Source organism: Paracoccidioides brasiliensis (genome assembly GCF_000150735.1).
Source record: "Paracoccidioides brasiliensis Pb18 unplaced genomic scaffold supercont2.5, whole genome shotgun sequence".
Taxonomy (NCBI): domain Eukaryota; kingdom Fungi; phylum Ascomycota; class Eurotiomycetes; order Onygenales; family Ajellomycetaceae; genus Paracoccidioides; species Paracoccidioides brasiliensis.
This window is the reverse complement of record NW_011371362.1, coordinates 445,313-472,618: the sequence shown is the minus strand read 5'-3', so window position 1 is coordinate 472,618 and position 27,306 is coordinate 445,313. Positions and strand designations below refer to the sequence as shown.

Below are 27,306 nucleotides of genomic sequence, written 5' to 3'. Positions count from 1 at the left end.
GATCCTTGAGCAGTGGAAGGATAATGGAGTGGACAATGTTGAATCGTTGCGTTAGCTCAATATAAATAAAATACACCCTGTTCGTTTCAGTAATTGAGTTGGTGGAACCATGTGTCTTCCAGGAGCTGGCCGGCGGTCTGATTCAAGAGGAAATCCGGGTTCTTAAGTAGTCGTATTGTGACTCTAGACTGGTAGTAAAGACAGGAGGGGACGTGGGGCGCCTTGTTATCACGCAGTAATATGCATATACTACTGAGGCCACTTCCCCAGTGGCCAATGCATGCAGCATGAATCGTCGTGTTATGTAGAGGCCTTTGCGCAACTCATTCAACGAGGCGCGGTTGTTTTTCCAAGAACACATCAGCCTCATTCAGGAGAAGTATGGAATTGAGATGTTCGGCTGCTTTGAATATAACTATCCATAATACTAGCCTCGAAATTTGCCAGCATCTGCACAACGCAATGCATTTGCAGAAGAGCGCGCCTTTAGCAGTCTTGGCTGCCCATTCGACTTTGTTACCAGGGCCTAACACCACCCTCTCAGACCACTTTAAGCTAATTAATAGCAGCTCTAATAGTTACTTGACCGACGCATGTCATCCAATATTGAACCAATGTGAAAGACAGAACAAATTAAACTGACTACGGCTCATTTTCATTTCCGTAACCGAAGCATACCATCTGCCGCAACGAGAAATAGTATCCCGCAAGATCACGCACTGTCTGTCTAAGAGTCATCACTCTTCGGCTCGCTTCCAGAATCAGATAAACTGGTCTGTACCCCTGCCCTGCTTTGATCACTCATTCCTCAGCCTTTGCAACTGCATCAACGGGCGACTGCCTGTGCTCCAGAAGGAATGATTGAATTGCGGCCGGGCTGAACACATCTTCTGGTATCTTGAGAGCAAATGCAGTCACAGGTTGTCCAATCATTTCAATGTCTTCTTTCAACTGAATAAAGATCAACACTGAACAAGTGAAAGATTATGTAACTAGTTTTTTGTCAGCAAGCTGAAACTTGACACATGTGTTGACACGGCCAGGTCGAATGAGTGTCTGATCTGGATGATAGGGGTGATTGGTTGTCATAATTAGCACCCGACCCTTTCTGCAATGCTACACCATCTATGACATTAAGAGGACCAGACAGGTAGAGCACTAGTTACCCCAGGTTTGTCGTTCTTCGGAGGGCATGTCACAATGTCACCAGTAATTTCCATTTTGTTTACAATCCATGTTGTGCCGACAGCATCAATGTCTTCCAGAAGAACGACGGGAACGTGAAGGAAGCTTGGCAAACAGAACTGCGCAGGCGTTCATCGTCGAGAGATGAAGGATTCGGGTATATAAATATCCAGCCCAAACAGCCCTGCGAGGGCAAAGCTTAAACTGGATTTACCGGTTCCAGGAGGCCCATGAAGAAGCATTCATTCGCTTTCCCCAGGGAATGCCACATGCGGAATACCACGCCATTGTCTTTTCATCAAGGAAATTTGTAACATCATCCAATGTGGTTTGTTTCCTTTTCAGTCATGATTACCGTGGAAATTAGTCTAATGTTCTTGGCCTTTGTCTTCTTCCTCTCTCCATTTTCATTTTCAAAGACAGACAGTCTCTTCAGAGTTGCCTTCAAGTACGCTGTTTCTGCAGTTATGAAAAAAGTTTCTTAGAACTTTCGAGGACCCGAGGAGGCAGTAAACAGAAATTTCTAGACGCTGACCGGAACTGGGTTCTTTTTCCGTACATCGAAACCGGAGTATATGTATTTTAGAGCGAAAGAAAAATGATCTGTTCCAAGGCGCAACGTGCAAAGATTTCTGCTTGTGTGTGTTTGAGGTATGGCCAGTGTATATCTTTCTTTGTCCAGTGCTAACGCTGACGAGAGGAGAGCGAGTTTTGTAGGCGAACGCCTTAATCGATACTCAGCTGACAAGTATATCATATACTTCAGGGAGACACGGACGGTTGAAGCTGTGGATGATCAGAAGGACAACTTTTCATGGGAATAGCCATTAACTGAAATATTTCTCCACCACATCCGTTGAATAACGGAAGGCATATTTAGCCAAGAAGAGGAACACTTCACAGAGATAGAAAATGCCGGTATAGCTGTTAGCATTGTCCTGCTAGGATCTGCTGTGCGAAGCACCAGTGATTCCGGGGGAAAAGAAGTCTATAATGGAGGGTTGATTGAGGGAACAGAAAACATTGCTGAGGAGGCAGCACTGTTGAATGTGTCCATTGTAAAACTGGGAATTTGTGGAGAGAAATGCTATTTGTGCTGCCTTACGATAAATCTAGTGAAAGCAGCAATATTTGGAGCCTCCGATTCGGTGGCAAAAGAACCTCTACAGGATTGAAGAAGGGATCTTGCCCTCATTCATAATGACTGGAGAACCGCCTCCCCGCATTTCACTACGGTAGCTACGGGATATGCGGTCACCCGGATCCAGCAGGCCTAATTCTAGATCGCTATGGTATGTGCTGCGCAAGTTTCAATGCATGAACAATTCGCCGTTGGTAACCACCACTTTTCGTTGAATACGGAACGTGTCAAGTCTGAAAAGGTTTAGAGATGTAGCAACGTATTTAACTAGTTAATTGGTTGACCAGCTTCTGGAAAATCAACTTGAAGCCCTGTAGTTTAACTAACTATTAGCCAACCAAAACCGACAATCAATTGAATTTTGGGGCGGGAAAGATCCAGAATACCCAGTCAGCGTGTTATGCGTATGGTGGGATTGAATTCAGAGAGGATCAAACCCGATTTCACGGGTTGTGTGAAGACAATAAATGTGGTGGCGGAGGAAGAAACGGGTTGGACGAATGACATTGAATAAAACCCCCAGCTTCATGCCCACCAAACTCTCGCGATTTCCATTGCTCCGGACGGGTAAGATGATCAACAAGAGAGGCGTACCGCTTTTGAGACATGGCGCGCAGACGTTAAACTAGCCGGCACAATCAGGATGCAAACAAACCCCTTGAATGCAAGATGCAACGAGCGATTTACTGCCGAAAAATTTCCAGAAAATTTAACAAAGCCATTGATCTAGTAGTTAACTAGTTACAGGGTCTGTGACTGTGTTTAAATTTCAACCAAAACCTCGCACCAGAATAGAAACACAATTAAACATCGGCACGTTGTCTTCAGCCAAACCAGATCACTTCTATGACTCACGCCCTGAACAGCTCAATCATCGGATTCGTGAAGTTCTTAGCCGCCATATTGCCCTGTGAACCCATCCCCCGATGGGCACTGAACTTCTTTTAGAGGCAAAAGGGCCTGACAGACCTCTAGCTGTGGCTATACGACAGGCGTGCTACGATGGTGCACCGGGTGCTCGTGGCATGCATTCTTTACAATCCTGCTTGCAAGATGGACCGACCTTCGGACAACATTGCGTACACTCTTATCGATATATCATGGCGGTCAACTAAAGCTATCCACTAGTTACCCATATCAGCAAGTCTGATGATCCAGAGAATCGCTCAGAATATATTATGACACAGCACAAGGGCTGGTCAATGATGAGTGATCTTGAAACGTTTCGACAAGGTGCGTTAGCATATCAAAAAAAAAAAAAAAAAAAAAAAAAAAAAAAAAAAAGGCTCGCCGTTGGACAAAGGAAAAGAGAGATTTTTTTAGAGTGGCGAATGAAAGGCTCTCGACTACCTCCTGGCACCAAACAACTTCTGATCTAACACTCATCCTGGATGACTTCGATGAGTCAACCGAGCCTGATGAGTATCGAGATGCCCAATGGAGCTTTGCGGCTCCAATTAAACACGGAGAAGAAGAGCCTAGGGAAAATCCCAAGGCGCTGAAAATTCGCGCCCCTGAATCCCCTTGGCACAGCCGGCGACGCGGCCAGCCAACCATCTGGCAATAAAACTCCTATGCTCCCAAACTGAAGCCAAAGCGCAGAGATACGGTTGATCAATCCTGCTTTCCGTATTTTTCTCATGGGAATTAGCGTGCTCACGGCGAAAAGCACTCCGTGCGTGACCTCGAATCAATTTTCTGGATGCCCTTTTGGATATGCATTCACTATGATGGCCCAGGGAAGAGAAGAGTTGTGGAGAACTTTGGAGCAGTGGAACTCTGTTAATATGGAGCAGCTGGCTAACGAGAAGATAAGAGTGATCAGTGATGAAGAAGACTTATTCAGAATTGCTAAAGACCACTTCACTTCCTGTGATCATCAGCCCTTGATCCCTTGCGTCAACCCTCCTGCACGTAGCGACTCATCTGCAGCAGAGTGTCTTTGATTCTGATCTTCTTCTCAGCCTTCTCTTAAGCTCCTCGCCAGCAACCAGAATATCCTTCCAGTTATGTTGTGTATGAGAGTTATTCACGTCTTTAGCTCGCAGGAGAAGATCGACCTGTCGCTCTGCTTTCCAGCTGCAGCGGCCTCAACGCCATCTGCCTCACCTTCTCCGCCGCCTCCTTCCTCTCATCCTCCCTTACCACTCCCCAGCTATCAGTCTTCTTTTACCTTGACGGCCCAGCTGCTGGCTTCATCCCCTCATTGCAGGCCTGTTTCCTCTTCTTACTCTTCCTCTTCTTCTTCTTCCTCCTCTTCTTCTTTCAACAACAGGATGTTAACTATCCTGTTGTGGTTGATATGGGAGATTTTCGCTTCCTGGGGCTCAGGGAACAGTGCTTGCCACTAGAATTGTAGTGGCATTTTGCACAGTCTCCCAGTGACCACACATCACTCTGTAACAGGCCACTGCCCTTTTTGCAATGGTGGCAGGCAGGGCTCTGCAGGCAGCTGTGGGTCTGAGCTGCCGGCACTTCATGATCGGCCAGCTGTTCCAGGTTGAGCTTGAATCCACTCGCACGCAGCACAGGCTCCTTCTGGAGCAGCTGCTCAGGCAAAATGGCTTTTCATTTTTCTTTTGCGGCTGGCTAATGAACTGTGAGCCATGACTTCTCTAATGGTACCTTGCACTTCTAATGAGTTTATGAGTGTAAATATTTCCATATTGCAGAAGATTAATTAATCTAACTGCTACTAAGTCTATATCTATATAATAACAGCTGGCTGGCAGCTGCAACACTTCATTTTCCCTTCACTACAGCTATGAATATGATATGACCGAACAATAGCACTGCATATTCATATTCAGATGTTCAATTGAGGTGTTGCAGTTGCTAGGAGGTTGATATTCATCCTATTTGTCACATGGTTGATTGGTGATAGTTATATCAGGCCGGCCGTAGTAAGTGTAGTGAGCACTCAAGCATGGAAAGTGAGCAAGATGAGTGAAGCAAGCCCGTAATTATAATATAAATATTGTTTCTAAAATCTATAATATTTCTATACAATCCTTTGATTCTAAATTACTATTTACCAATTTTAAGTAAAGATTTAACATACACAGCAAAGATAATCAGTTAAATAAAAGTAAGTTAAATGAACTTAGTGAGAAAATAAAATAAAAATTCTTATGAAAATCCTGTTGTAAAGTGTGGGTTTCCATAACAATTTTTCTTTGCACATCTGCTATCATCATAACAGATACTGAAGCTTTCAAAGCCAGCTTCATCCACCTTCTTGCAGTGAGGGATAAATGGAACCACATTCTTCCGCGCCGACCACTCGCAAAACCCCCTCATCTCACGTGTTTTCTTTCTCCTTGTCCCCCCAAAATCTTCTTCAAACGAAGGTGGGTGGGGGGTGACTTGTTGTATTTAGCAACTGCTATAACGCTCTTAGTTGGCAGTTGGCCCATTGCAAGGTCAATTTCAAGCTCCTGAGGTATCCGTTTATACTTATTTGGGTACATATGTATCTCACTTCTAGAATTTGGAATATACACCTTGAAGCAAAACTGAGAGATATAATCTGTTATGTGACCTTGTATTACTTAGAGCCATCTTACAAAGCTGTTTTTATTTCCTTTTCTTAATTCATTTAATTTAGCTTGTTATGTACAAGCCATTTGATCGCTGATAGAGCTACAGCTTTACTATTATTTTGCGACCTGACGTCCGTTGTTGCTTTTGATATGAGATCTAAAAAGCGAACAAATCGCGCGCGATCGATAAGATAGATCTCTGCAAACGGTCAAATCATTTTTGCATTGACATCAAGCCTTAGGGTGTGTTTGGTCACATCGATAACAAAAATCTCTGGATCATTCGCAAGGCATACCTTCAGCGCTCCCACTCTTTTCAAACGCCATTCTGTTACAATACCCCCATATAGTTTATATACAAAGTTGTTACCTCGACATGCCTCTTTGGGTTGTCAATCAGTGTTAGCCAATCAAAACAATCGATTTTTTTTTTTTCTAAAAACATCAAAGGGATCGTCGCAGTCTGACTCCGAAGGTTTCCATGGGTTTGGTTCCCCGACAAGCCTCCCGCAGCCACAAACCCACCCTCCCTAGCCCTCACACTGGGCCAAATAAATAAGTGAAGTTAGAACCTTTTGGAGAAATTTTCAACATTTAAACTCTCTGGTTCTCATGATTATTGTGGGCCAGAACCACGAAACCACAACGACTCTCATTGGCTTCCCACAAACAGGCCCGATGGCAAAAAAAGATTGAGCAAAGCATGGGTAATTAGCGAAGTTTTCCCGATGTTTTCTGGAGAGAACAAGTTACCCACGAAACGAGCAACTGCCGAAAAAATTCCGACGAAATGAAACTTTAATGCCTTTGTCTCAAAATGCCCTCCACAGCAGCCAGAAGAACTGTACATAAAATTGGACTGACAAGTTTACGTTGGTCAATATATTGGTCCTGTGTGGGGAAGGGTATGATGAACTCATTAAAGAGTCGTTAACTAATAATAGGTAGCCTTCGATGAAGTTGGCGGATGTCTTGACACATACCTAGGTACCCTACAGAGAACGCATATTCTAGGCCATAGAGAATGACAGTAAAATTGCCTATTACGTTCGCTAGGTTAGGGAAACACAACCTGCCCAATTCGAGATATGTAGAGCTAGATCTGAGAAACGTGCCTAGACATTAGTTAACGCGTCAAAGGTCGATCATGGAACCGATATTTACCAGATATAGCACCTCCACAGAACAAGCTTCTTAAAGTCACTCTCCTATGACGCACTCCCCGGGAAATTGGATCTCCGCTTGCAGTCGTCATGTCAAGTTGCTGGGTGGTTTTTGAAAACAAAAAAGGAGGGCAGGGCAGCATCCATGGATGTTCAACCCGGAGGAACAGTGGCTAGTTAAAATGAGTAAGCTACCGTTGCCCAAGCGGTGGATGCGGTTGTTCATGTCACTTCTTTAGAAATCAACGGGTGAAAAAAAGGCGCCGATGGAAACTCTGAAGGATGGGGTGCAAGCGTTATCATCATTATGATTATTATTGCGGGCAAAGCATGACAAGAACAATTTAAGAAATACTCAGGCTTTAGGCCCCCTCCTTCCCCCTCCTTCCCCCTCCTCCCCCCCAACCAGAGCTACTGGGAGTGACCTATCCAGCCACACTAAGGCCTAAACCGGCCCCCCCTAGAGGCTCAGGGGATCCCCCCCAAGCCCCCCCCACTGATGGGCCTTGATTGGTGGTGCTCAAGAAAGCTTCCATTTGTCCGGGGCTTGGCGACACCCAACCCCAGGCTTGCCCCACGATTTCCCTCTGCGGTGCTTTGGGTGCTGGGAGCCTGGGGGCCTTTCCGAAGGAGTGGTGCGTTCTTGGCCACCCGTCACTTTTCGCAGATCTGCTCATTACCACAGACTTGATTTTTTGCTCTTTAATAGAACCAACAACCACGAACCACCGACCGATAAACTCACCCTAAACTGTCCCCGTTTCCTGGCTCTCTCGCCCCGGATCCATTGGGACTTTGTCTTTTGGGTTCCAGAGTTCGCTTATTCGTCGTGGGTTTTTATAGCATCGTCTGACCCTTTGGGTCTCCCATAGTCACTTCCCCTCGCCTCTATCCCACCCCCCCTCCCTCTCATTTTCTGTCGTTGATATTGGACGCCCCATCCCCGAGAGTCTCCACCTATCGTTTGTTTCTAGATTTCTATACCCACAGTTCCTTGACCCATTTTCAGGGGGATTAGAAAAGACAGTACTCCTCGTTTCGTCATCCCGTCTTTCCGTTCTCGTTTGGTGGCAGTGGAAGGAGCTGATTTCTAGAGGCATTATCCACGGAGAGAGAGAAGAGACGGGAGAAATAAAAGAGTTAAAAAGTCCACACCACCTCAAAAGCGAAAAGGTTTTTTTTCTTTTTTTCTTTTTTTTCCCTGAAGGCTCGCCTGACTTGGTTGTCATGCCTGGCATCCTGCCCATGAAGGTGATCAAGGTGGGGAACAGCTCGCAGAGTCGCGTCGCCCAGGCCTGCGATCGCTGCAGGAGCAAGAAAATCCGCTGCGATGGAATCCGACCGTGTTGTTCGCAATGCGCGTATGTCGGTTTCGAGTGCAAGACCAGCGACAAGTTGAGCAGACGCGCTTTTCCGCGAGGCTATACTGAGTCATTAGAAGATAGGGTTCGCGCTCTGGAAGCTGAGGTGCGGGAACTGAAGGGCCTGCTGGATGAGAAGGATGAGAAAATCGACGTATTGTCGCGGTTACATTCCTTTTCAACCTCGCGCAGGGCATCCCTGCAAGATTCGACGGGGTTGGGTGCCTCAAACCGGGACGATTCGTCCAAGTCTGCTGCATCCGAGAAAAGAGATGAGTTGATTCGTGTTCAACATTCCTGCTCTTTGTTGCGGAAACCCACGATAAATGCACCTTTCACAGGTCCATCAAGCACGAGAGCTTCTATCGGTATGGCTTTCCCTCGTCCACCATCAGATTTTTATTCCTGTTTGTTTCTCTACATATACTCAAACGGCGTCTTGTCTAGATGCATTTGCGAGCAAGTTGGAAATTAGCGGTAAATCAGCCTCAGGCATCTCGACGGATGTATTACTCTCAGAGGCGTTTTTGCCTGTTTGGAGTTCTCAAGATTCCTCTCCGCCCCAAAGACGCCAGCCGCGGCTTATAACCGACCAGCTTGTCAATATCTTCTTCCAAGAATGGGCTCCCATCTACCCCGTCCTTCATCGACCGACGATGTTGAAAATTTACGGCGACTACGTTAGTGACCCCGATGCGTTTGAAAATGATAAATACTACACGGCACAGCTGAACTTGATTTTTGGAATCTCCGCAATCTCGGCTTATGTAAGACCTTAACCACCTCCTTAACGGCTCCTTTTTGCGAATGTCATGCGCTAATTTAAGCCCACTCACCCCAACAGTCCCGTGTTCCTCAGGATCCCACATTCTTCGAGCTGAATTGGCAGCCTAGGCTTGATGCTCTCGCCCACGACGTCTCCTTGCCAGGCCTCCAATGCTATATCCTTGCTCAGATTTACTACAGCATCAAAGCCGATTACAAGAGCCTGTTGCGCTACCGTGGTCTCGCTGTAGGAGTGTGCCATCAACTTGGTCTCCATCAAAGTCAGAGGGGGTTTTCATTTACCTTCCTCGCTAGTGAAACAAGAAAGAGGGTCTTCTGGTGTCAATATGTTCTTGATCGGTAAGTTCCTCAAAAACATAAAAGGCTACCGCTGCGTTTACTGGGTTATATATTTATTGCTAACTACTTTCCTCAGTTTTGCGGCTGCTCTAACGGGATTACCTGTTTTGATGCTTGAAACAGACATTTGTGCAGAGTATCCAGCCGATATTGATGACGAAAATCTCACGGACAGCATCGTCCCTACGTTAACCGGTGAATTAACGCGCATTTCAAGCGCTTTGGCCTTGTTCTCAGTGTCACGAATTTTAAGCAAAGTGCTCGCTCAGCTGTATCCTTCACCATCTGGTTATGATGTTTCCTTGTCGACTGTTCATTCCCTCGCGAAGGAACTTGACGAATGGCAGCAAGGACTGCCGCCGCATATTCGCCTCGAGTTTGCGCAGGATAAACCCAGCGCTAATGTTACCGGAAACCGCTCACCTATTCTTGTAAGTCGAACCATCCAATTTAACTGTCTCCTGATGCGCTGTTGACACCAGTATCAGTCTATTATATACTATTTTATACGGACACTCATTCGACGACCGGCTGTTTGCTTTGCCCAACAAAATACCACGTCTCCTTCGTTACTTGCCCTGGTTGATTCGGGGAAGCATATTATCCAAATCATTCAGCTTCTTGAAGAGAGAAGACTGAGCCTTTCATTTGCCATTAACAGAAGAGAATTAATAGTGCTGGCCAGCCTTGGGTTGCTATGGCAGAATATCGATCTTGGGCCCGAATGCAAGCTCGTGAAGGAAGCGCAAAAACTTCTTTCATCAGCTGCTTCACTAGTGGAATGCGAATCTACAGAAGCGGCGGCCGAATTTACTAACATCTTAAACCTTGTTTCTCCGCTCGAGGATTTCAAACATGTTAAGTCAGAACATCAACAAAAATCAAACCCGGAGATGCCAGGCCGGTCCCCGAAATGCAGGTCTCCCAGGAAAGCCCCGTCTCTGGAATCACGCCACTCCTTCACCTTGGGCGCTGGGCGATCCAAGGATAACGATATGCGCAGAAGTACTGTTTCCAAGTCCATTGCGAACTCAAGTCCAGAACTATGTCCACGGAGTATCCGGTCTTCAAGCTCTGTCAGCATCTCCTCATCAGCGAACCCGGAAATGACAGCGGTAACCCCTCGCTCCTCGTCTGACCTTCCTTCAGAGTACCTCAACCTGGATTATCTCCCACTTGGCGACGAGAAAGTTGAAATGAAAACGACCCCCACACCCTCCAACACTTCCACACACGGCTATGCAGTGTCTGAGTGGGATAATGTCCTTGGTGACATGGATAGCGGACACACAAACATATTCAATGGAATCTATGGCGGCGGGGAATGTGGCGATGTTGGGGCTGCATCATTTTCTGGTTCCCATCTCACCCCAGCTTTCCAGTATCCACAAAACCCCCCTTCGTCAATGTCTGTCCCACCAACTTCTCATGAGATGAAAGCCTGGTCACCTGAAGGATGGTCATCCTCCTCGAGCAGTGACATGCACCCCCAGTCAGCACCTAGCGCCGTGAGTTATTCTGAGGATACCATGGGAGCTATGGACGAACTGTCACCGCCGGCGACGATTGGAAAAACATGCGAGATGATGACCCAACAAACAACCTCCCCACCACCCCCTCCCCCACCACACCACGAAGGGCTTGATGGTATCCAGATACCTCAGAGCCTCGGGCCGCTTGATCACCCTCCTGATTTCGGTGGTGGTGGTGTTGTTGATGCCTGGACTCTGCGCCAACCGGCATGACGTCATTGAAAAAGATAAGAGAAAACTTGACTCACAGCCGGTTCAATTATATCTTTCTCGTTTTATTAAACGGGACACATGTGTACTTTCAAGTAGTACAGAGACGGGAAACGAATAGTTTGCTATAGTTTCATTTCATTTTTATTTTTTTGACCGCTTGCTGCTTGCTGTGCCCTGGACATACCACGATTTCTGCGTTGCTTTTCTATGTTCTGTTATTCCAGTTCTCTTCCCCAGTCCCTATTGAAGTTTTCTGTTCATATTTTTCCCTTCAGCCCCCATTTCTCCCCGCTTGCCTGTTTATTTTGAACTTTACATATATTTAATGGCGCGACGGAGCGATGTTAGGTTTGGGTAGCTGGGATCATGCGGCTATATCTATTTAATACCAAGCGTATAGAACAGTGCCATATTTGGTGAAACTTGAGTGTGTTTGTTGGCACAATTGTATTGGTATTTTGTCTTTTATTTCTTGTGATCTGATTTGCTTTTATTAGGGGATATTTGGCAAATGTTAATAATGGCTAATAAGTCAACCTTTTCTATTCCCATTTCTGCTCTTAGATTTTCCCCTTTGTTAGACCCCGCTGGCAAGCACGTATGAGATGTTTTTTCCTAACGTACTGGACTTTTTTTTATACCTTGCACTTTTGTGACTTGTAAGTTCGTACAGTGCATGTACCTTGCTACTTGATAATATTGATCTTCATATGTGTATATTCAGTTGGTATCTTCATTTCCATTAATTTATTAGTAGTTAAATCTTTTACATTTTCTTATCTCTTGCTGTTGTTTTATTTTTCAAAATATCAGTGAGCTGAATCTTTTACATTGATCTCTCACAACAGACAGCTTAGATAATAATTCACTTACACTTAACTATAAACCAAATAATAAGACAAGACATGTTAAAATTACAACATGTAACTGTGGGATCTAGTTCTAACTGTGTTGTACATACGTATGCATATTTGTGCTATGCTGCAGAAGAACATCATTCAAAATCTCTCAGATCAGATGAATCTTCCATGTCTAGAGAACAAATTAGGTGCTCTTGACAACTTACAGTTTTAAATATTATGATTTCTTCTCTATGTTTTATGGTTATTTCTATATATACTTTTATCATTGCTCTCAAATTATTGTTTTCACCAGTCATTGTAACATGCTCAGCTTTGGTTAGCTATGTGAGGTCATTTCACTTTCTCTGATTCTAGAGAGCTAGAATGCAAGAGAATGAGGCAACAAAGAGGGGGGCCTGAGATTGTGTATACAAGTCAAACCCTGGAACTAAGAGATATGGGATATTAGGATCGTAGGTAGATTTTAAGTTACCAAGGAGAAAGGTTGAAAAAAAAAAGTGAGAATGAGAGTGATCCATGGGTGAATTCCTATAACTCAGTAAAAGACGAAAATGGAAGAAATTTCTTATTAAAAGTTTGACTGGGAGTTTAAATAACCAGGGCAAAAAGCCAAATGTGAATTTTGTTTCAGCGGTTAATAATATGCTTATTATCTACTCTTCGAATTAGTTACTAAACCATGAAGCCAAACTGGTTAACTTGAAATTAGGAAGATGCGTGTAAAAATCTCCGTCAACTTTATCAAACTTCCCCCGATTTCTTCTATAAAATCAGAATGTCCGCGAATAAACTTTTATTTTTCGTCATTCGTCATCGCCATCATCAGGCATGGCCTCTTTTGGTTACTCTCGGGTCAACCTCGAAGGTTTCATTGAAATAATTCTTCATACTAACCGAACCCCACTTCACACGTTGTCTAAAAGCTTGTCAAAATCCGAGGGACCTAGACCCATCAAAATACAACCGTTTTCCTAAATATCCTTCTAAGTTCAGTATCCTAAGGGTAAGATGGCGGAGTTAATCCTCACTGCTCCACTGAAGGTGCCTACTTGACTTTATATAGCAGTAGGGTTTATACATTCGAAGATATATGTTCCCCATTTTCTTGTTCAGAGTTTGGAATGACACCAAAGCTAAGAAGTACCCTGGGTGCAACCATATACATATATCCCAATTCGACGTTAGCAACTAGTGGGAATGCTCTTCTAATAGAAGAATATGTGGACGCCGGTGAGTCAATATTGAACAGATAACCCGGTGAGGAGATGCTGTAGCATCAACCATATCGGGGATGTACCGTAATCCTAAATCTCGAATACCAACCTTTGAGATGGCTGAGTATTACCAGTCTCAGCCGGACACCGGACCGCACACCGCATGGACCTCGAAAGCCGTTAGCTGGAACTTTCCAATGTTTAGCAATTGCGGCGAGAAAAACATGCAAGGTCTTACCAAAGCAACCTGTCATACCCGATCTAATTGCCCCTTTAGGAAATCACAAGCGAAGCGGGTCCGACTGCGTCAAGTCCGCGAAGTTTCTTTGTTACTTCTTCACTTCGTCTCTTTCTATTGGGGGAAAAGGTACAATTCGAGGATGTGGCGCAACCCCAACCTTCTCGACTCTCATTCGCCCAGGCAGCTCCGAAACATCGCATACCGCAATTAAACTGCTCTAGGTGAGCTCAATCATCGAATCTTAAGGTCTTTTGAATAGTTGCTCTCCACTCCACGCTGGGTGTTTCTTTCTGTGTTTTCCTTTTGTTTCTGAGAGCGAAGCGGTCGTAGCTCCTGCTTCATATAGGTGTATATCTAGAGGCGCTGTGGGATGAGCAAAGGTGGTTCGGGGTGTTTCCTCTCTGGCTATTTTGGCGTGAAGGATGCAAAAGTGGCCATGGGCGTGCGCGATAAGCATTTACAGTGTGCCGCCTAAATGCGGGTACTTCAGCACTGATATAGTGGTTTGTAGTTGTATGAGTTATATGCTATTTGATGATTAGATGATGAATGGATTGTTAGCGTAAGTGTAGATCGAATTAACCTAGCTGCACAGGGAAGATTTGGTTGATCATCTTCATAATCCGACACTCTTATTGTTTCAAGCTTATTTTCTTCTAAAATAGCTGTGAAATGTTTAGTGGGTGAGAAGGACTGTGAATCAAAATTAGAATTCTCAATTTATTTGAACAATACCAATCAAGCAACAAAGGTACGTCAGCTTTACGTGGTTAAAAACTGTTTGGAAATCGATTAAACTGCAACGGAGATAGCCGGGGGCAGGGTGGAGAAAGAGAGAGAGAGAGGAAACACAGGCTTGTCTATTAGACGGAGGAAAACCTTAGCTCGCGTTCAAATATCAGACTCCCTGCTCTCAAGCCCATCCCCAGCCAGTGCCATCGATGAGCTGGACGGCTGATCGGGGTTCTCTCAGGATGGGAAACGTTTTGGAAAAGGATAAACCACTCGCTATTATTCACGTGAAGGAATAAACCCCTTGCTCGATCTGTGCAGATCGAATTGGGAGAAAAATAGGGACGAAGATCATGACGATCTTCCAATGGAGCATGGGAGTATAACCACTGTGTTTCACTTGATTTAGGTGTCAATCCCTGCTTGGAGGAAAAAGACAGGCAATCAATTTCAGAGCTCAGTTTCTGACGATTCTCCCTGTTGTTGCAAAACGTTTATTTCTTCACACCTCCTTTCCTGGGCTGTATGTGATATCATGCTTCTTCTGTGTTCTTGAAGAAGTTGTATACTTACCCCTTTTTGCTGCCAGTTGGGGGTCATCATTATCTCACGTGATGATAACTATTGTTATGCTCTTATTCCTGCATAGTTACACCAAAACGAGTGCATTGAACATTCATACATTGATGTCTCCAGCATGCTAGAGATGAGTCAAGAGCTACAAAGATGTTTTGAAAATAATTGCTTGTATGTATTACATTGTTGATGTAATATAATTATCATTAGATTAATTAATTATTATAATTAAAATATTAAAATATTAAAATAAAATAATTATAAATAACTATTATATTATATTTAAATATTATATATTTATAACATAAAATTATTAAAATTATTTAACTTATTAAACTTATATAAAATTTATTTATTTAATTTATTTATTAAATATAAAAATTTTAAATAAAAGTTGTAAATTTTTCATATAATTTTTAAATATTTTTTTAAATATATTTTCCTATAGAAAATATATATTTTAAAAATATGATAAATTATATAATTTAAAATTAAATCTACATTCAATATGTATATAAATATCATATAAAGACATTGTCAACATATTAATTGCAGGTTTTTAAAGACTTTTATAATGTTGATAGTGCGTGAAAATATTTAGCCGAGATCTAAACTTTACATAGGAAGGCACGTTGGTTAGAGTAGCTGTCGTATTCGCTAATCAATAGCTATCAGAAGTACCAAGATTGCATTGATACACGCTCACCATTATCACATTGGCATTGGGTGAAGTGGAAATGCAGTGGAACCAGCAATGAGGTCATCCGACTTTGAATAAAAACATTTGTGTGCTCTTGCACAAGGAGGGATGGAGAAAGTTGAGCATTTAATGGGTTCTTTTTGAGGCCGCTTTGGCGCATCGTAGTTAAACGCTGGAAGATCCTATGTCCGGGATAGGCTTCAGGCAAGGCGAGGGGCCGATTCCGCCATAACTGCTGAAGCCAGGAGTTTGCTGGTAATTGTTTCCATCCTTGCTTCTCCTATGATTCAGAAGTTATTGTCTGATGGTTTTGGTGATGTCTTATATGCTCCAGGCTCCAGGGTATGTGACATGCAATACTGTAGTAGAGTCCTTCGTTATAGTACCACTTCATGTATGTCTGTCAGTCATGTCTCAAAATTGATGGAAATATGTGGGATGGTTAATTCTCTATTAGCTGGGAGGAGGACTAGCTAGCTATCTAATATACGCCTATCACGTGCGGCGGGGCGGCTGCCCAGGCTCAACAAAATGTAACTGCAGTAAAGTACAGATATAAAATAAACTAGTTAGGTACAGAGTATATACTTAATGAGTAACTAACTAGTTAGTTTACTAGTTAATGTATTTCCCAAGTAAGCACAACACTCAAGTGAGTGCAATATTAATTCAAAATATTTTTTAATTTAATTACTCTTCCACTTCAACATGCAATTATACCATCAATTCATAATAAAAATGTTTTAAATTCTCTAGAGATGGAAGACTTGAACTCATAATAAAAGTTTTTAAAAATTAAGTAATTGCTTCAATTTATAAAGCTACTTGCTTATTTAATATCTTTAATTTTATTTTAATCTATTGACTGAATGATCAATAATCAAGAATGAATTTATATACAAATTCATAAATTATCTTCTGCTGAAGAAAACAAACTAGTTAAATAGATACTAAATCAAACTAAATAAAAATTCTTCTTATAGTCAGCATTGATTGAGAATACAGCTAATTATCTTCTTACTATATAGAATTCAATCATATCTACCATCTCCCCTCTCTGCATTGATAAGAACTAAGTGTCAAATCTAATGATATATTATTCAGAGCTTCAAAACTGTTATTTTAGATACTATAATCATGAACAAACTATGTATAAAAATCAATAAATTATATATGATTAATTTAAGATTTTAAAAAATATAATTACTAAGTATAAAATTCTATTAAAAAATATATATAACTTTGATGAGACTGAATTTACTATGAAAGTTTATATCACTACTAAGATTATTACTAGTAATGAGTGCTACAGCAGAGCAAAACCTTTAATCAAATTATCAAAGTCTGTAAATATAAAATGATTAGTATCACTATTATAAAAAAGCAATATCAGAATATATTCAATATGAATAAGATAAAAAAGTAAAAATGCAAGAGATCTAGATATCAAATTCAATAAGAAGTAGAAGATTTAACTAGTGAAGAAGTTCAAAGTCTTCTAGCTTCATCTGCATCATCTGCAGAGTTAGCAGCATCTGTTGAACAGTTATTTAATCTTATAAGTTCTTATTATCTATGTCTGCTTCACACTGATGAGCTCCACAATGCTGCAGCAATTGTAATATTTTCAGACATACATGACTAACATGTTCTCAACTGCATTTAATTTAATTTAATTTAATTGAGTGTTGTAGTGTTGAGATAATTTGAATTAAAATCTAATGAGTTAAGCTATGGTGATTTTGCTGTTACGCTCACTTGGGAAATATATTAGTTAGTTACCTCTGTTATTATTAATACTGTGTCAGTAATAATCGTAATCAACAGTATGGGACGATTCTGCCCTGTTTGTCCGTCTTGCTGCCTCACCAATCCCAGTATCGTTCAACCCCCAACGTGAGCTTCCAACGTCTTCCCCTCACTCCACTCCATTCCACTCCATCTTCTCTTCTTCAAATTAATTCTTCTGCTGCTTCATATCCACCTCCCTTTCTCTCATCTTCTAATTCCCACTCTCCGTTCTCCACGCCACCTTGATATACCGATTTTAATTTCGTAACTCGGAGATCAGCTGCATCTCTATTACTCCGCACTATTCAAGATTTATTTTACCAATCATGGGGGGCTACAACGACGTTGACCAATTGGCCATCAATACAATCCGTGTACTGGCAGTGAGTATATTCTACCTCTCCACGATCATAACTCAGTCTGCATGTCCAATATCACAAAGCGTTTTGTTCCTGAAATCGAGGAAGATCACTGCGGGGTACGCGGAATAGCTATCATACTCCCTCCGTACCTCCTAATTTCCTTGTCTCCATTACTGTTCTGCATTACTCTGCAAGCCTCATTATTGTTTCAATGTATGCCAATTGCTATCTCTTCTCTATAACAGTTCTAACTCTGGCACTTTCTTTGCCGCTTTCCAGGTTGACGCCACCAGCAAGGCAAACTCTGGCCATCCCGGTGCCCCAATGGGTCTAGCACCCACCGCTCATGTCCTTTTCAATAAATTCATGTCCTTCAATCCAAAGAATCCCCAATGGATAAACAGGGACCGATTCGTGCTCTCGTACGTGCGGTGTTAATAATTTTTTCCCACCCATGTCCCGTTTCTCTTCGCGTTTTTCTTCCGGTTTTATGTCACCCTACCCATTTGCGAGGATACCACCCTTCCTATTTTTTTAGGGGGTGGTGACACTACGACAGGGAGGCTAGATCGTGGCAAGTGAAATTGTGAAGGGGCATAAGAAGATTTAAGCGCGCTGAAGCCCCTAACCCGAACTTTTTCTATCTTTCTTCCGAACATTACGTCACTGCCTCACTTTGGGGCTTTTCTTGCTTCATATAAGACTTGCTAAAACTTTGGGTGCTTCCTGGATAGAAACGGACATGGCTGCATGCTTCAATATGCCCTACTTCACTTGTTTGGATATGCCGTCTCGTTAGATGACCTGAAGGACTTCCGCGTTAGTGGCCCCTAAATGCTCCTTCACTCTGGTGCTCCCGTAATTCAGATGTTAACGGTCAATACAGAAACTTGATAGTATTACCCCCGGTCATCCAGAAGCTCATGATACTCCCGGTGTTGAGGTAACCACTGGCCCTCTAGGCCAGGGGTTCGCAAATGCCGTTGGGCTTGCTATCGCCCAAGCTCATACTGGTGCCGTGTTCAACAAACCCGGATTTGACCTTATCAATAACTACACCTACTGCATCTTTGGCGATGGATGTGCTATGGAAGGTATCGCCAGTGAGGCAGCTAGCACCGCTGGCCACCTTCAGTTGGGCAACTTGATTTGCTTGTATGATGACAACCATATTTCAATTGGTGAGGCGCTCTGTTCTCCACTGCATAAATCACACTAGGATGGTTACTCACAAATATGCAGATGGTGACACCAAAGTGGCATTCACTGAGGACGTCATGAAGCGATTTGAAGCGTACGGATGGCACACTCTTTGGGTTGAGGATGGTAACAATGACCTGGCAGGAATTGAGGCTGCCATCCAAATGGCAAAGGAGGTGAAAGACAAGCCAACCGTCATCAAAGTCACAACCACCATTGGTTTTGGCTCAGAGCTTCAGGGAACTGGTGGAGTCCACGGAAACCCTCTGAAGGCTGATGACAGCAAGGGAGTCAAGAAGCGCTTCGGGTTTGACCCGGAACAGAGCTTCGTTGTTCCTCAGCAAGTGTACGATCTGTACCACAAAAAGGCTGCCGAAGGAGCTGCGAAGGAGCAAGAGTGGAATGCACTTCTACAGCAGTATGCGTCAAAGTATCCTGCTGAACATGCTGATTTTACCCGCCGGCTTTCCGGAAAGCTTCCCGAGGGTTGGGAGAAGAGCCTTCCCAGATACTCCCCAACCGATCCTGCAATCGCGTCACGCAAGTTATCTGAGACTGTCCTCGAGAAAATCCATAACACTATCCCCGAGCTTTTGTCCGGCTCTGCTGACTTGACTGGGTCGAATAACACCAGATGGAAGGATGCAGTTGACTTTCAACCACCAAGCACTGGGCTAGGTGACTGGACCGGTCGCTATCTCCGTTACGGTGTCCGCGAGCACGGAATGGCTGGTATCATGAACGGCATTTCTGCCTACGGAACCCTCATCCCAGCTGGCGGCACTTTCCTAAACTTCGTGTCCTATGCTGCTGGCTCTGTCCGTCTGTCTGCCTTATCACAGGTTCGGGTACTCTATATCGCAACTCACGACTCGATCGGTCTGGGTGAAGACGGTCCGACCCATCAGCCCATTGAAACCCTCGCCCACTTCCGCGCTTTGCCAAACATCATGGTGTGGCGCCCGGCTGACGGCAACGAGACAAGCGCCGCTTATTATTCCGCTTTGACATCGCGACATACCCCTTCCATACTGGCCCTGACCCGGCAGAACCTGCCGCAGCTCGAAGCCTCCAGCATCGAAAAGGCCATCCGCGGTGGATACGTTGCTCTGGAGACCGCAAACGCCAACATCACCCTCGTCAGCTCAGGCTCAGAAGTCAGCCTCTGCATTGACGCCGCCAAATATCTCAAGGAGAGGCACAACATTGTCACTCGCGTTGTCTCCATCCCATGTTTCGAGGTCTTTGATGTCCAGGACAAGGAATATAGGCTATCTGTTATTCCCGACGGCATTCCATCCATGTCTGTTGAGGTCATGAGCACACTTGGCTGGGACCGGTATTCTCACGAGCAGTTCGGTTTGAACCGCTTCGGTGCCTCCGGCCCTTACAAGGAAGTTTACAAGGTGAGCAATCTCTCGACTATCACAATATGAGCTAACCCCTGCCCAAAATTTTCTGAACCAGAAACTAATATCCCTCTTCAGAAATTCGAATTCACCCCTGAGGGGATCAGCAAGCGTGCTGTCGCTACCATCGAGTTCTACAAGGGCTCTCCCGTCCTCTCACCCATCAACCGTGCTTTCCCGCAAATCATCTAATATGAACATCTCGTTAGAAAACTTAATCAAGAAAAAGAAGAAAACTAAATTAATCAAGAAGCACAAATCTTTATCGGTGCTGACTGGAAGTTACGGTGTCATAGGTCGTTAAACTTAAAGATGAATAAGAGTAACAGAAATCGTCTCAAGAGCAGTGGACGATGAAAATTGTTTTTATTTTTTTATTTTATTTTTCTTATAATTATTTATTCTCGGGGTTTGATATTCCCTACCCAATCTGCACCCTGTTTGAAATTTCCCCGATTACTTTTTGACCTGCATAGACTCAGAGATGTTTCTTAGCTTTCAATGCTTCAAAACGCGGAATATGAAGTAAAACTGTCTGCATATTTGTGCTCATGTTCACGCCCACCCTTATACGAGTTGGGAAACTTGAGGGGTTCTGTCTTGTCCTCAATAGGAAATGCAACAATAATAGGGGATAGTTTGGATTATTCCTTTCCTCGCTCTCTTCATCCATATCGATCTTGTCAACTTATAGTCAATTGTGACGATACATGTGCGTCGGCTTTGGCTTATTCTTGTTCCCCTTTTCTCCGACCCATACCCCTCCTTCATCATTAAATGTGGAGATCACTCTACCAAATCATCAACAGTTGGTTGCTTGCTTTCTATGAAAGCTCATTAATTTAGCATATATATGACGCTGCTATTGTTACGCTTCATAAAACACGCTTTGTCCAGCACAAATAATCTGTGGATTCCATTCATTGAACCTACCAGAGGACTTCTGGAATATAATGATGCCTTTGTTCCAGAGTCCTCTCCAATCCAGTAACTAATAACTATCTCAAGAAGAAATAAATGAAAAATAAAACAAAATAAAGGATAATGGAAATGATATAGTTTTGTATTCCCTTTCTCGAAGGGAACCATCATTCGGAATCAAAAGGCTTATTATTATTTGATCGAAGAGGGATAAGGGTTTCCTGCGCAATGCATTGATTCTAATAATTTCGATTCGATTCTGATCTGATCTACCTAATCCGAGTTTGAGAGGTAAAAATATCTATAGATTGATCGAATCTTCCGCCCTCTGTGCGCTTTGGTTTCTATATAATATTTCTAATTACCCGTTCATCCATCTCACTTCGTCATAACGGCATAAATATGCTGCATATCCGCTTCTGTTTCCATGGAAATTTTCAGAATTTCTCCCCCATCCCCCCTCCTCCCTGACAAACCCGATCAATCTCCCACTCTACCAACCCAGTTAACCGGCCCATGCATCCCATCCACATAATATCATAAGTTTGATTAGCTAAATATAAATTAACTAAATCCTAGCCTCATCTCAATCCCCAACATACATCCCCTCACTGTTCCAACGCCTTTCTTGCGAAATTCGGCAATACAAAGCTCGCCCGGTGAATCTCCTTGTTGTAATAACGACACAACTTCTCCTCTTCCTCGCGCGTCCAGGTGCGCACGGGCTCGCGTACATCCCTGCTCGAATCTTTACAGCAGACCATGAACCCAATCTGGCCCGAGGGGTAGGTGGGGATCGTCGTGTAGGCGTACTCGACCACAGGGAAGATCTCGCGGATATTTCGTTTTAGTTCGGTGATGAGAGACAGATGAAGCCATTGATTTTCGGCTGTTGAGGAGGGAAAAAAGGGGGGAGAAGAGGGTGGGATTAGTAATCTGGATTTTGGAGGGATGTGTGGAAGGTTTTGGAGAGGGGGAATGGGGGTGAGGTGAGGCGATGGGAGGTGACGCGGTGGGTGGGGTAAGGGGTGAAGGGCATCTATTAACATCCATTTATGGACGTATATATGGATGCGCCTCCGGGTGTGTTAAAGGCCATGTGCATTTTGTGTGCATGTTTGATTGTGCGGTGCTTTTTTCTTTATTTTCAAGGGTAGCAATCACACGTGCAGAACTGGGGAAGGAGATGGCGACGAACAACCTTGAGTCGTAACGACACCGCCTTCACGCAGGGCGTTGAAGAGCAGCTCGAAATATGGTTTCTGAAACAGAGCCTCCGCCGGCCCTTCTGGGTCTGAGCTGTCGGTGATAATCACGTCGAATTCATTCTTGCGGTCCGCAAGGAACTTAAAGCCATCGCCCACATGGACTGTCACGTTGGGGTGCTGGAAGCCGACGCTCATCCCTGGCAGGTACTTTTTCGAGACGCGGATGACGGCCTGTATTTATTGAGATTATCTTTCGTAAGTTTCTGCTTTCTCTATCTCGTTCTGCACTCTGTTCGAGGAAGGGATCTGCCTACCTCGTCGATATCGCACAGAATAGCCTCCTCGACAGTCTCGTGCTTGACGACCTCACGGAGAACTCCGCCGTCACCTCCACCGATGACAAGGACTTTCTTGGGGTTAGGATGAGAGTTCATGGCGAGATGGGTAATCATTTCTTGGTATCTAGTTAATTGACAGGAATTAATCGGCCAATCGCGTCACAGTAACATCGTGGGAGAGGTATAGGTATTGGCTCCGTGTCGTCTGGGCATGTGTGGCCCGTGCTACATACGAGAATTCATCGCGCTCTGTGCATTGGATAACGTTATCCAGAACGAGGACTGTGCCGTGGTCACTGCTCTCGAAGACCAGGACATCTTGATACTTGGATTTCTCGTGGTGCAGGATCTGGTTAACTTTCAGAGTCATGGCCTGGCCGGGCCACATATCAGAAATTTCCGAAAACCAGCCATCTGGAGGAGCTCCTGTGTTAGCTTATATTGTAGCCCGTTGTGCGCTCTTTACAAGGAATTATCACACTGAAAACCCCATGTCGCCATTTCCAGGGAAGTTAGGGAGGAAGAAGGAGGGGATTGGAAAATCCAGCACCCAAAGGACGAGGAACAACGAACGCACCTTTGATTGTGGGGTGTGTGAGCTCGCTCATTTTGCGGATTTCGTTGGATAGGAGGACGAAGGACGAAGGACGAAGGTACTGAGACAGCGGAGACGAGGTATATAGGAGCAGCAGGACAAGGGGATATATAGAAATGAAGTGAGGGATGGGAGAGAGCGAGATGACATGCGGCGGTGAAGCAAGTTGAAGATCAGGAGGGGTTGGTTGAGTTGTTGTACCCCCCAGAAGAAGCAGTTAAGGTTTGGATTTTTATTTTTATTTTTTTTATTTTTATTTTTTACCACTCAATTTGAGCAAATTACACATTTTACGATACATTACAGAGGATCTGCTGGTTCATATGAATAAAACTTTGGGCTCGAGTATTGTAATCTGATGAGGCAGCACAAGTCACCCTCCACGTTAAATTGGCGGGGAGTGACTTGCTCTTGAATTGGGTTGCCCCAAGTATCTATCTCTAGGACTGCCTGTGTCACTTTTTGGTGCAACACTGGAAGACTCTTCACGCTCTTTACTGCTCTTTGGAGCATTTATGTGTCTACTCCGTACACACACACGGTAGAGATTGTGAAATACTTCCCCCTTCCCTGGATGAGGGTGGTTAACTCGATTCTGGGCAAGATAATTGCCTCGCAGTCAATCAGAACGAACCTCAGCAGGTTTCCAGTCCCAATTGCAAGAGGTCTAAGATAGACTTAAACACTTTGTTATTGGCATCGAGAAAAGAAGATGGAATTGAATTCAAATAGACAGAGCTCCACTCTCCCAGCCGAAAAGATACCCGGGGGGGTACTACTTAAGTAAAGCTAATACATAGAAGATTGAATCTTAATATTCAGCCTGGACAATTGGGAGTCAGAATACATAATTAGCTTCTACTGGCCTAATTTCAAGCATTAGATAATGTTCCTCGCTCCTCAACAGTAGTTATCTATTGACTATTACAAGGTGAATTGAAGCAATCAGCCTTCTTGCTTCGCGATGATACGAGATTTTGGCTAATATCAACTGGCTCGCAAACGCATGAATCCACATCCGATACTGCTGTGGGAATCAACTGGATACAGCCAGGGATTAGAGAAATGGACAGCTGCTTTTTAGGTAAATAGTCAACGCCACCGGCTGGGTTCTACCAGCCATGATTTATATACGCTGTAGTTATATCAAGCCTCTGGTGTCGCTCAGAGCCCAAACTCGAAATAGAAGCGAAGAATAGCGGAATCGCGTACGTATATACGCAGCTAGTTCCAATTAACAAATCATTCAGTCTCCGTTTGATATTTCGAGGACTCTGCTAACTTCCCGTGTTGGAAAATCCTTAGTTCATATCTGATATGAAACGGCATGGGACGGGGCTTGATATAAGCATTTCTGATGCTAATTACACTGAATTCGATTTCAACTGGCAAGAACCTCCTCATTTTACTCGCTTCGCAATTTTCTGTTAGCTGCTGGTACAATGCAACCACGTTGCATTCTACAACTCGATCATCGCGATGTTCAACCCAGAAATGTTGTCCAAATCGGGCAAGGAAAGCCAAAAGCCAAAGCCGTTTTGCCGTCCTCACATGTCGGCTGAAAGCACGTCAAAAATTATACTATGTATGACGGATGTTGATATCCTCAGTATGTCCGTCAGCTAATTCGCGGAAGAGAAATGTTAGTTAGTTACGCATGTTCTGAAAGGCTCGGCCGAATGACACGCGGAGTAGAGAAGGTCAACGAGACATCGGTCATAAGCAATCCACACCACACCGTCTTGTGATGGCGTTATGATTCTCTTCTGAGCCGTCCACTGGTCCATCAGGTTTTTCTTGGGCCAGAAGCAGCGACAGAATTTGGCTATTCTTACAATACAGATAGTCTAGCCATATTTCCATATGTATTATTAAAAGATGCAGCATCGATGGCACATGCTTCCGACACATCGTGCAAAAAAAAAAAAAAAAAAAAAAAAAAAAAAGGGGGGGGGGGGGGGGGGGGGGAGCCTTGCACTTAACAACATTCAAACAGCATACATCATCTCTCAGACATTGAAGGATACGAATATCCTTCACCTATCGAATGCCTGAATATTAACATGGCGAAGATCAAGGAGGCAGTGCACAGAGCCTCCCCGAACAAGGCATCCTGCACCAGGCGCTTTATATGCTCCTCCCCAGCCTCTGCAAGCTCTTCACATTATGATGAGGGAGGCCACATTTTCGGGAGATGTGGTTTCCCCCAGGGTAGCTGGCCGTCAGCGGAGACCACTTTTTGAACGTTACGGCTTCCTGCAAAGAAACTGAATGGGCTCTACCATAAGTTTTCTTATTCTAGATGAAGGCAACGCGCTATGCCGCCGACTGTCAGAATTTCCCATCACTTCGCAACTTCCATACTCTTCTTGAATAATTTGGGTATTTCAATCTCATCGATCGATTAGCTTTTCCAGTGTTTTATCGGAATTCTATCTGGCAGCTAATATACGTCTGGAGTCTGGCTGAAGAGTCTGACTTGATTAAGAAACTTGCTGGTTTGACCCAGTCTAAAACTACCAAACGTGCCTACATCAGGAGGTACTATTTCATGGCTCATTTGATTCAGTCGCACAGGCTATCACCTGTTGATCATTCAGCTTCACGCCTGCAAAATAGTTCAGATCTCAGATCCTCCTCATTGATCTCACTGCCTGCTGTCGTCAGAAAGCTAGAGGATCCCCTCCTTTGCGGTACAATTCAGACCACGATATGGCAACTTGAGATCAACTCATTTCAGAATTGCAGCGTCAAAGTTCCTCATTGGATTGGTGGGTGAGAAAGAGCGTTCCAATTTAATGCTCGAGACGCCGGAGAAAGATGGATACAAGACGATTTCTCTCCAGCTGCAGAGGAGAACGTCCGTGTGCAAATACATCCGCATTGTCAAGCGGGGGAATCGCATTCCGGTGGGTGAAATAGCTAGAGTAAACCCGAGCAATGTAGGACTGAGATTAGTTGATTTTCTTCCTCCATCTCCGGTGGATCCAGCCCGTATATCAAAGCGTCGACGACTTTTCGATCTGCAGCTTTGGGTAGCCAGGGCAGTTCGCGAAACAAGGCAGCATGATTCTACCTTCGACAGAAACTCGTTTCAGCTCCTGATTCTCTTGATAGAATGCAACACCGTCGTATTAACAATGATGGGAATTCATCATAGAGACAAATTTTCTACCGCATGCCACAAGACGCTCTCTCATTCCCTCGTCCTGGTGATATTTAAAGAGGAAAGGTAGACAGGGTTTGATTGGTTTGGCTCCACGAAATCTCTGAATGGTCAAAGTTCTCTTATAGCCTCACCAAATATTTCACCATCAAAGTCAAAGTAGCGGCTTTGGATCTCAAAATACTCAACATCCTGGGTTGTTGTATTTTGCAGTCCGGAGTCCTATCTGACACATCTAGGCTCATCTGTGTTGTGACAGGTCGTGAATATTGACATGTTTGGATTAAACTTCAGAGAAGGTCATATGTGATCCGGCAGCAGGTAAGGAGCGAACGAAGGCGCTAGATAGTGGATTTGTATGCAACTTGGAGATGTTTGACCAACAGCTCAGGGGCGCACGTTTCTTCGTCCATCGCAGACTTTTGATAATCTTCCAGTTCAGGAAGGGAATGATACAGAAAATCTCACTCTAACAGAACACCCTCTCTGTTATCTTGCGCCAACTGCATTTCATGTCAGCCGCGAAAGGAAGAATTATGTTCAACAAGCGTTCGATACCACCTGTGACCACATTTTACGCAAGGATAAAAAATGCTACTTCCTTCATCGGCACTCATCAAGTGTATTTCAGACCAAAGTGACCCCTTTCACATTGCATTTCTCACAGTCCATCCAAATCATCTGCGTGCTCTTGCGAAGCTAGAGGCTGTAGCTGTGATCTCTTCCTG

General features: G+C 44.0%; 7 protein-coding genes across 7 annotated transcripts; 5 read left to right on the top strand and 2 right to left on the bottom strand.

Annotated features, from left to right (window-relative positions):
* Window positions 1-801: 801 nt before the first annotated feature.
* On the bottom strand, window positions 802-1,220 carry PADG_04608 (uncharacterized protein; the record flags this gene model as incomplete). The annotated part of the gene is made up of 3 exons (XM_010761767.1): window positions 802-951; window positions 1,026-1,061; window positions 1,167-1,220. 3 exons carry the CDS (start codon window positions 1,218-1,220, stop codon window positions 802-804), a joined length of 240 nt encoding a protein of 79 aa, XP_010760069.1.
* Window positions 1,221-3,252: 2,032 nt separating this feature from the next.
* Window positions 3,253-3,893, top strand: PADG_04607 (uncharacterized protein; the record flags this gene model as incomplete). The annotated part of the gene is made up of 3 exons (XM_010761766.1): window positions 3,253-3,331; window positions 3,455-3,563; window positions 3,650-3,893. 3 exons carry the CDS (start codon window positions 3,253-3,255, stop codon window positions 3,891-3,893), a joined length of 432 nt encoding a protein of 143 aa, XP_010760068.1.
* A 4,365-nt stretch (window positions 3,894-8,258) lies between these two features.
* PADG_04605 (uncharacterized protein) lies at window positions 8,259-11,262 on the top strand (the record flags this gene model as incomplete). Its single annotated transcript, XM_010762006.1, has 5 exons — window positions 8,259-8,760; window positions 8,840-9,159; window positions 9,237-9,517; window positions 9,594-9,948; window positions 10,006-11,262. 5 exons carry the CDS (start codon window positions 8,259-8,261, stop codon window positions 11,260-11,262), a joined length of 2,715 nt encoding a protein of 904 aa, XP_010760308.1.
* A 2,154-nt stretch (window positions 11,263-13,416) lies between these two features.
* Window positions 13,417-13,791, top strand: PADG_11796 (uncharacterized protein; the record flags this gene model as incomplete). Its single annotated transcript, XM_010762217.1, has 1 exon — window positions 13,417-13,791. The coding sequence occupies one exon, from the start codon at window positions 13,417-13,419 to the stop codon at window positions 13,789-13,791; it is 375 nt and encodes a 124-aa protein (XP_010760519.1).
* Window positions 13,792-17,705: 3,914 nt separating this feature from the next.
* PADG_04604 (transketolase) lies at window positions 17,706-20,542 on the top strand (the record flags this gene model as incomplete). The annotated part of the gene is made up of 6 exons (XM_010761765.1): window positions 17,706-17,857; window positions 17,987-18,163; window positions 18,476-18,560; window positions 18,628-18,922; window positions 18,984-20,347; window positions 20,429-20,542. The coding sequence occupies 6 exons, from the start codon at window positions 17,706-17,708 to the stop codon at window positions 20,540-20,542; spliced, it is 2,187 nt and encodes a 728-aa protein (XP_010760067.1).
* Window positions 20,543-21,879: 1,337 nt separating this feature from the next.
* On the bottom strand, window positions 21,880-23,205 carry PADG_04603 (spermidine synthase; the record flags this gene model as incomplete). The annotated part of the gene is made up of 4 exons (XM_010761764.1): window positions 21,880-22,160; window positions 22,470-22,710; window positions 22,794-22,941; window positions 23,051-23,205. 4 exons carry the CDS (start codon window positions 23,203-23,205, stop codon window positions 21,880-21,882), a joined length of 825 nt encoding a protein of 274 aa, XP_010760066.1.
* Window positions 23,206-25,963: 2,758 nt separating this feature from the next.
* On the top strand, window positions 25,964-26,648 carry PADG_04601 (uncharacterized protein; the record flags this gene model as incomplete). Its single annotated transcript, XM_010761763.1, has 2 exons — window positions 25,964-26,105; window positions 26,161-26,648. The coding sequence occupies 2 exons, from the start codon at window positions 25,964-25,966 to the stop codon at window positions 26,646-26,648; spliced, it is 630 nt and encodes a 209-aa protein (XP_010760065.1).
* Between the last annotated feature and the right edge of the window lie 658 nt (window positions 26,649-27,306).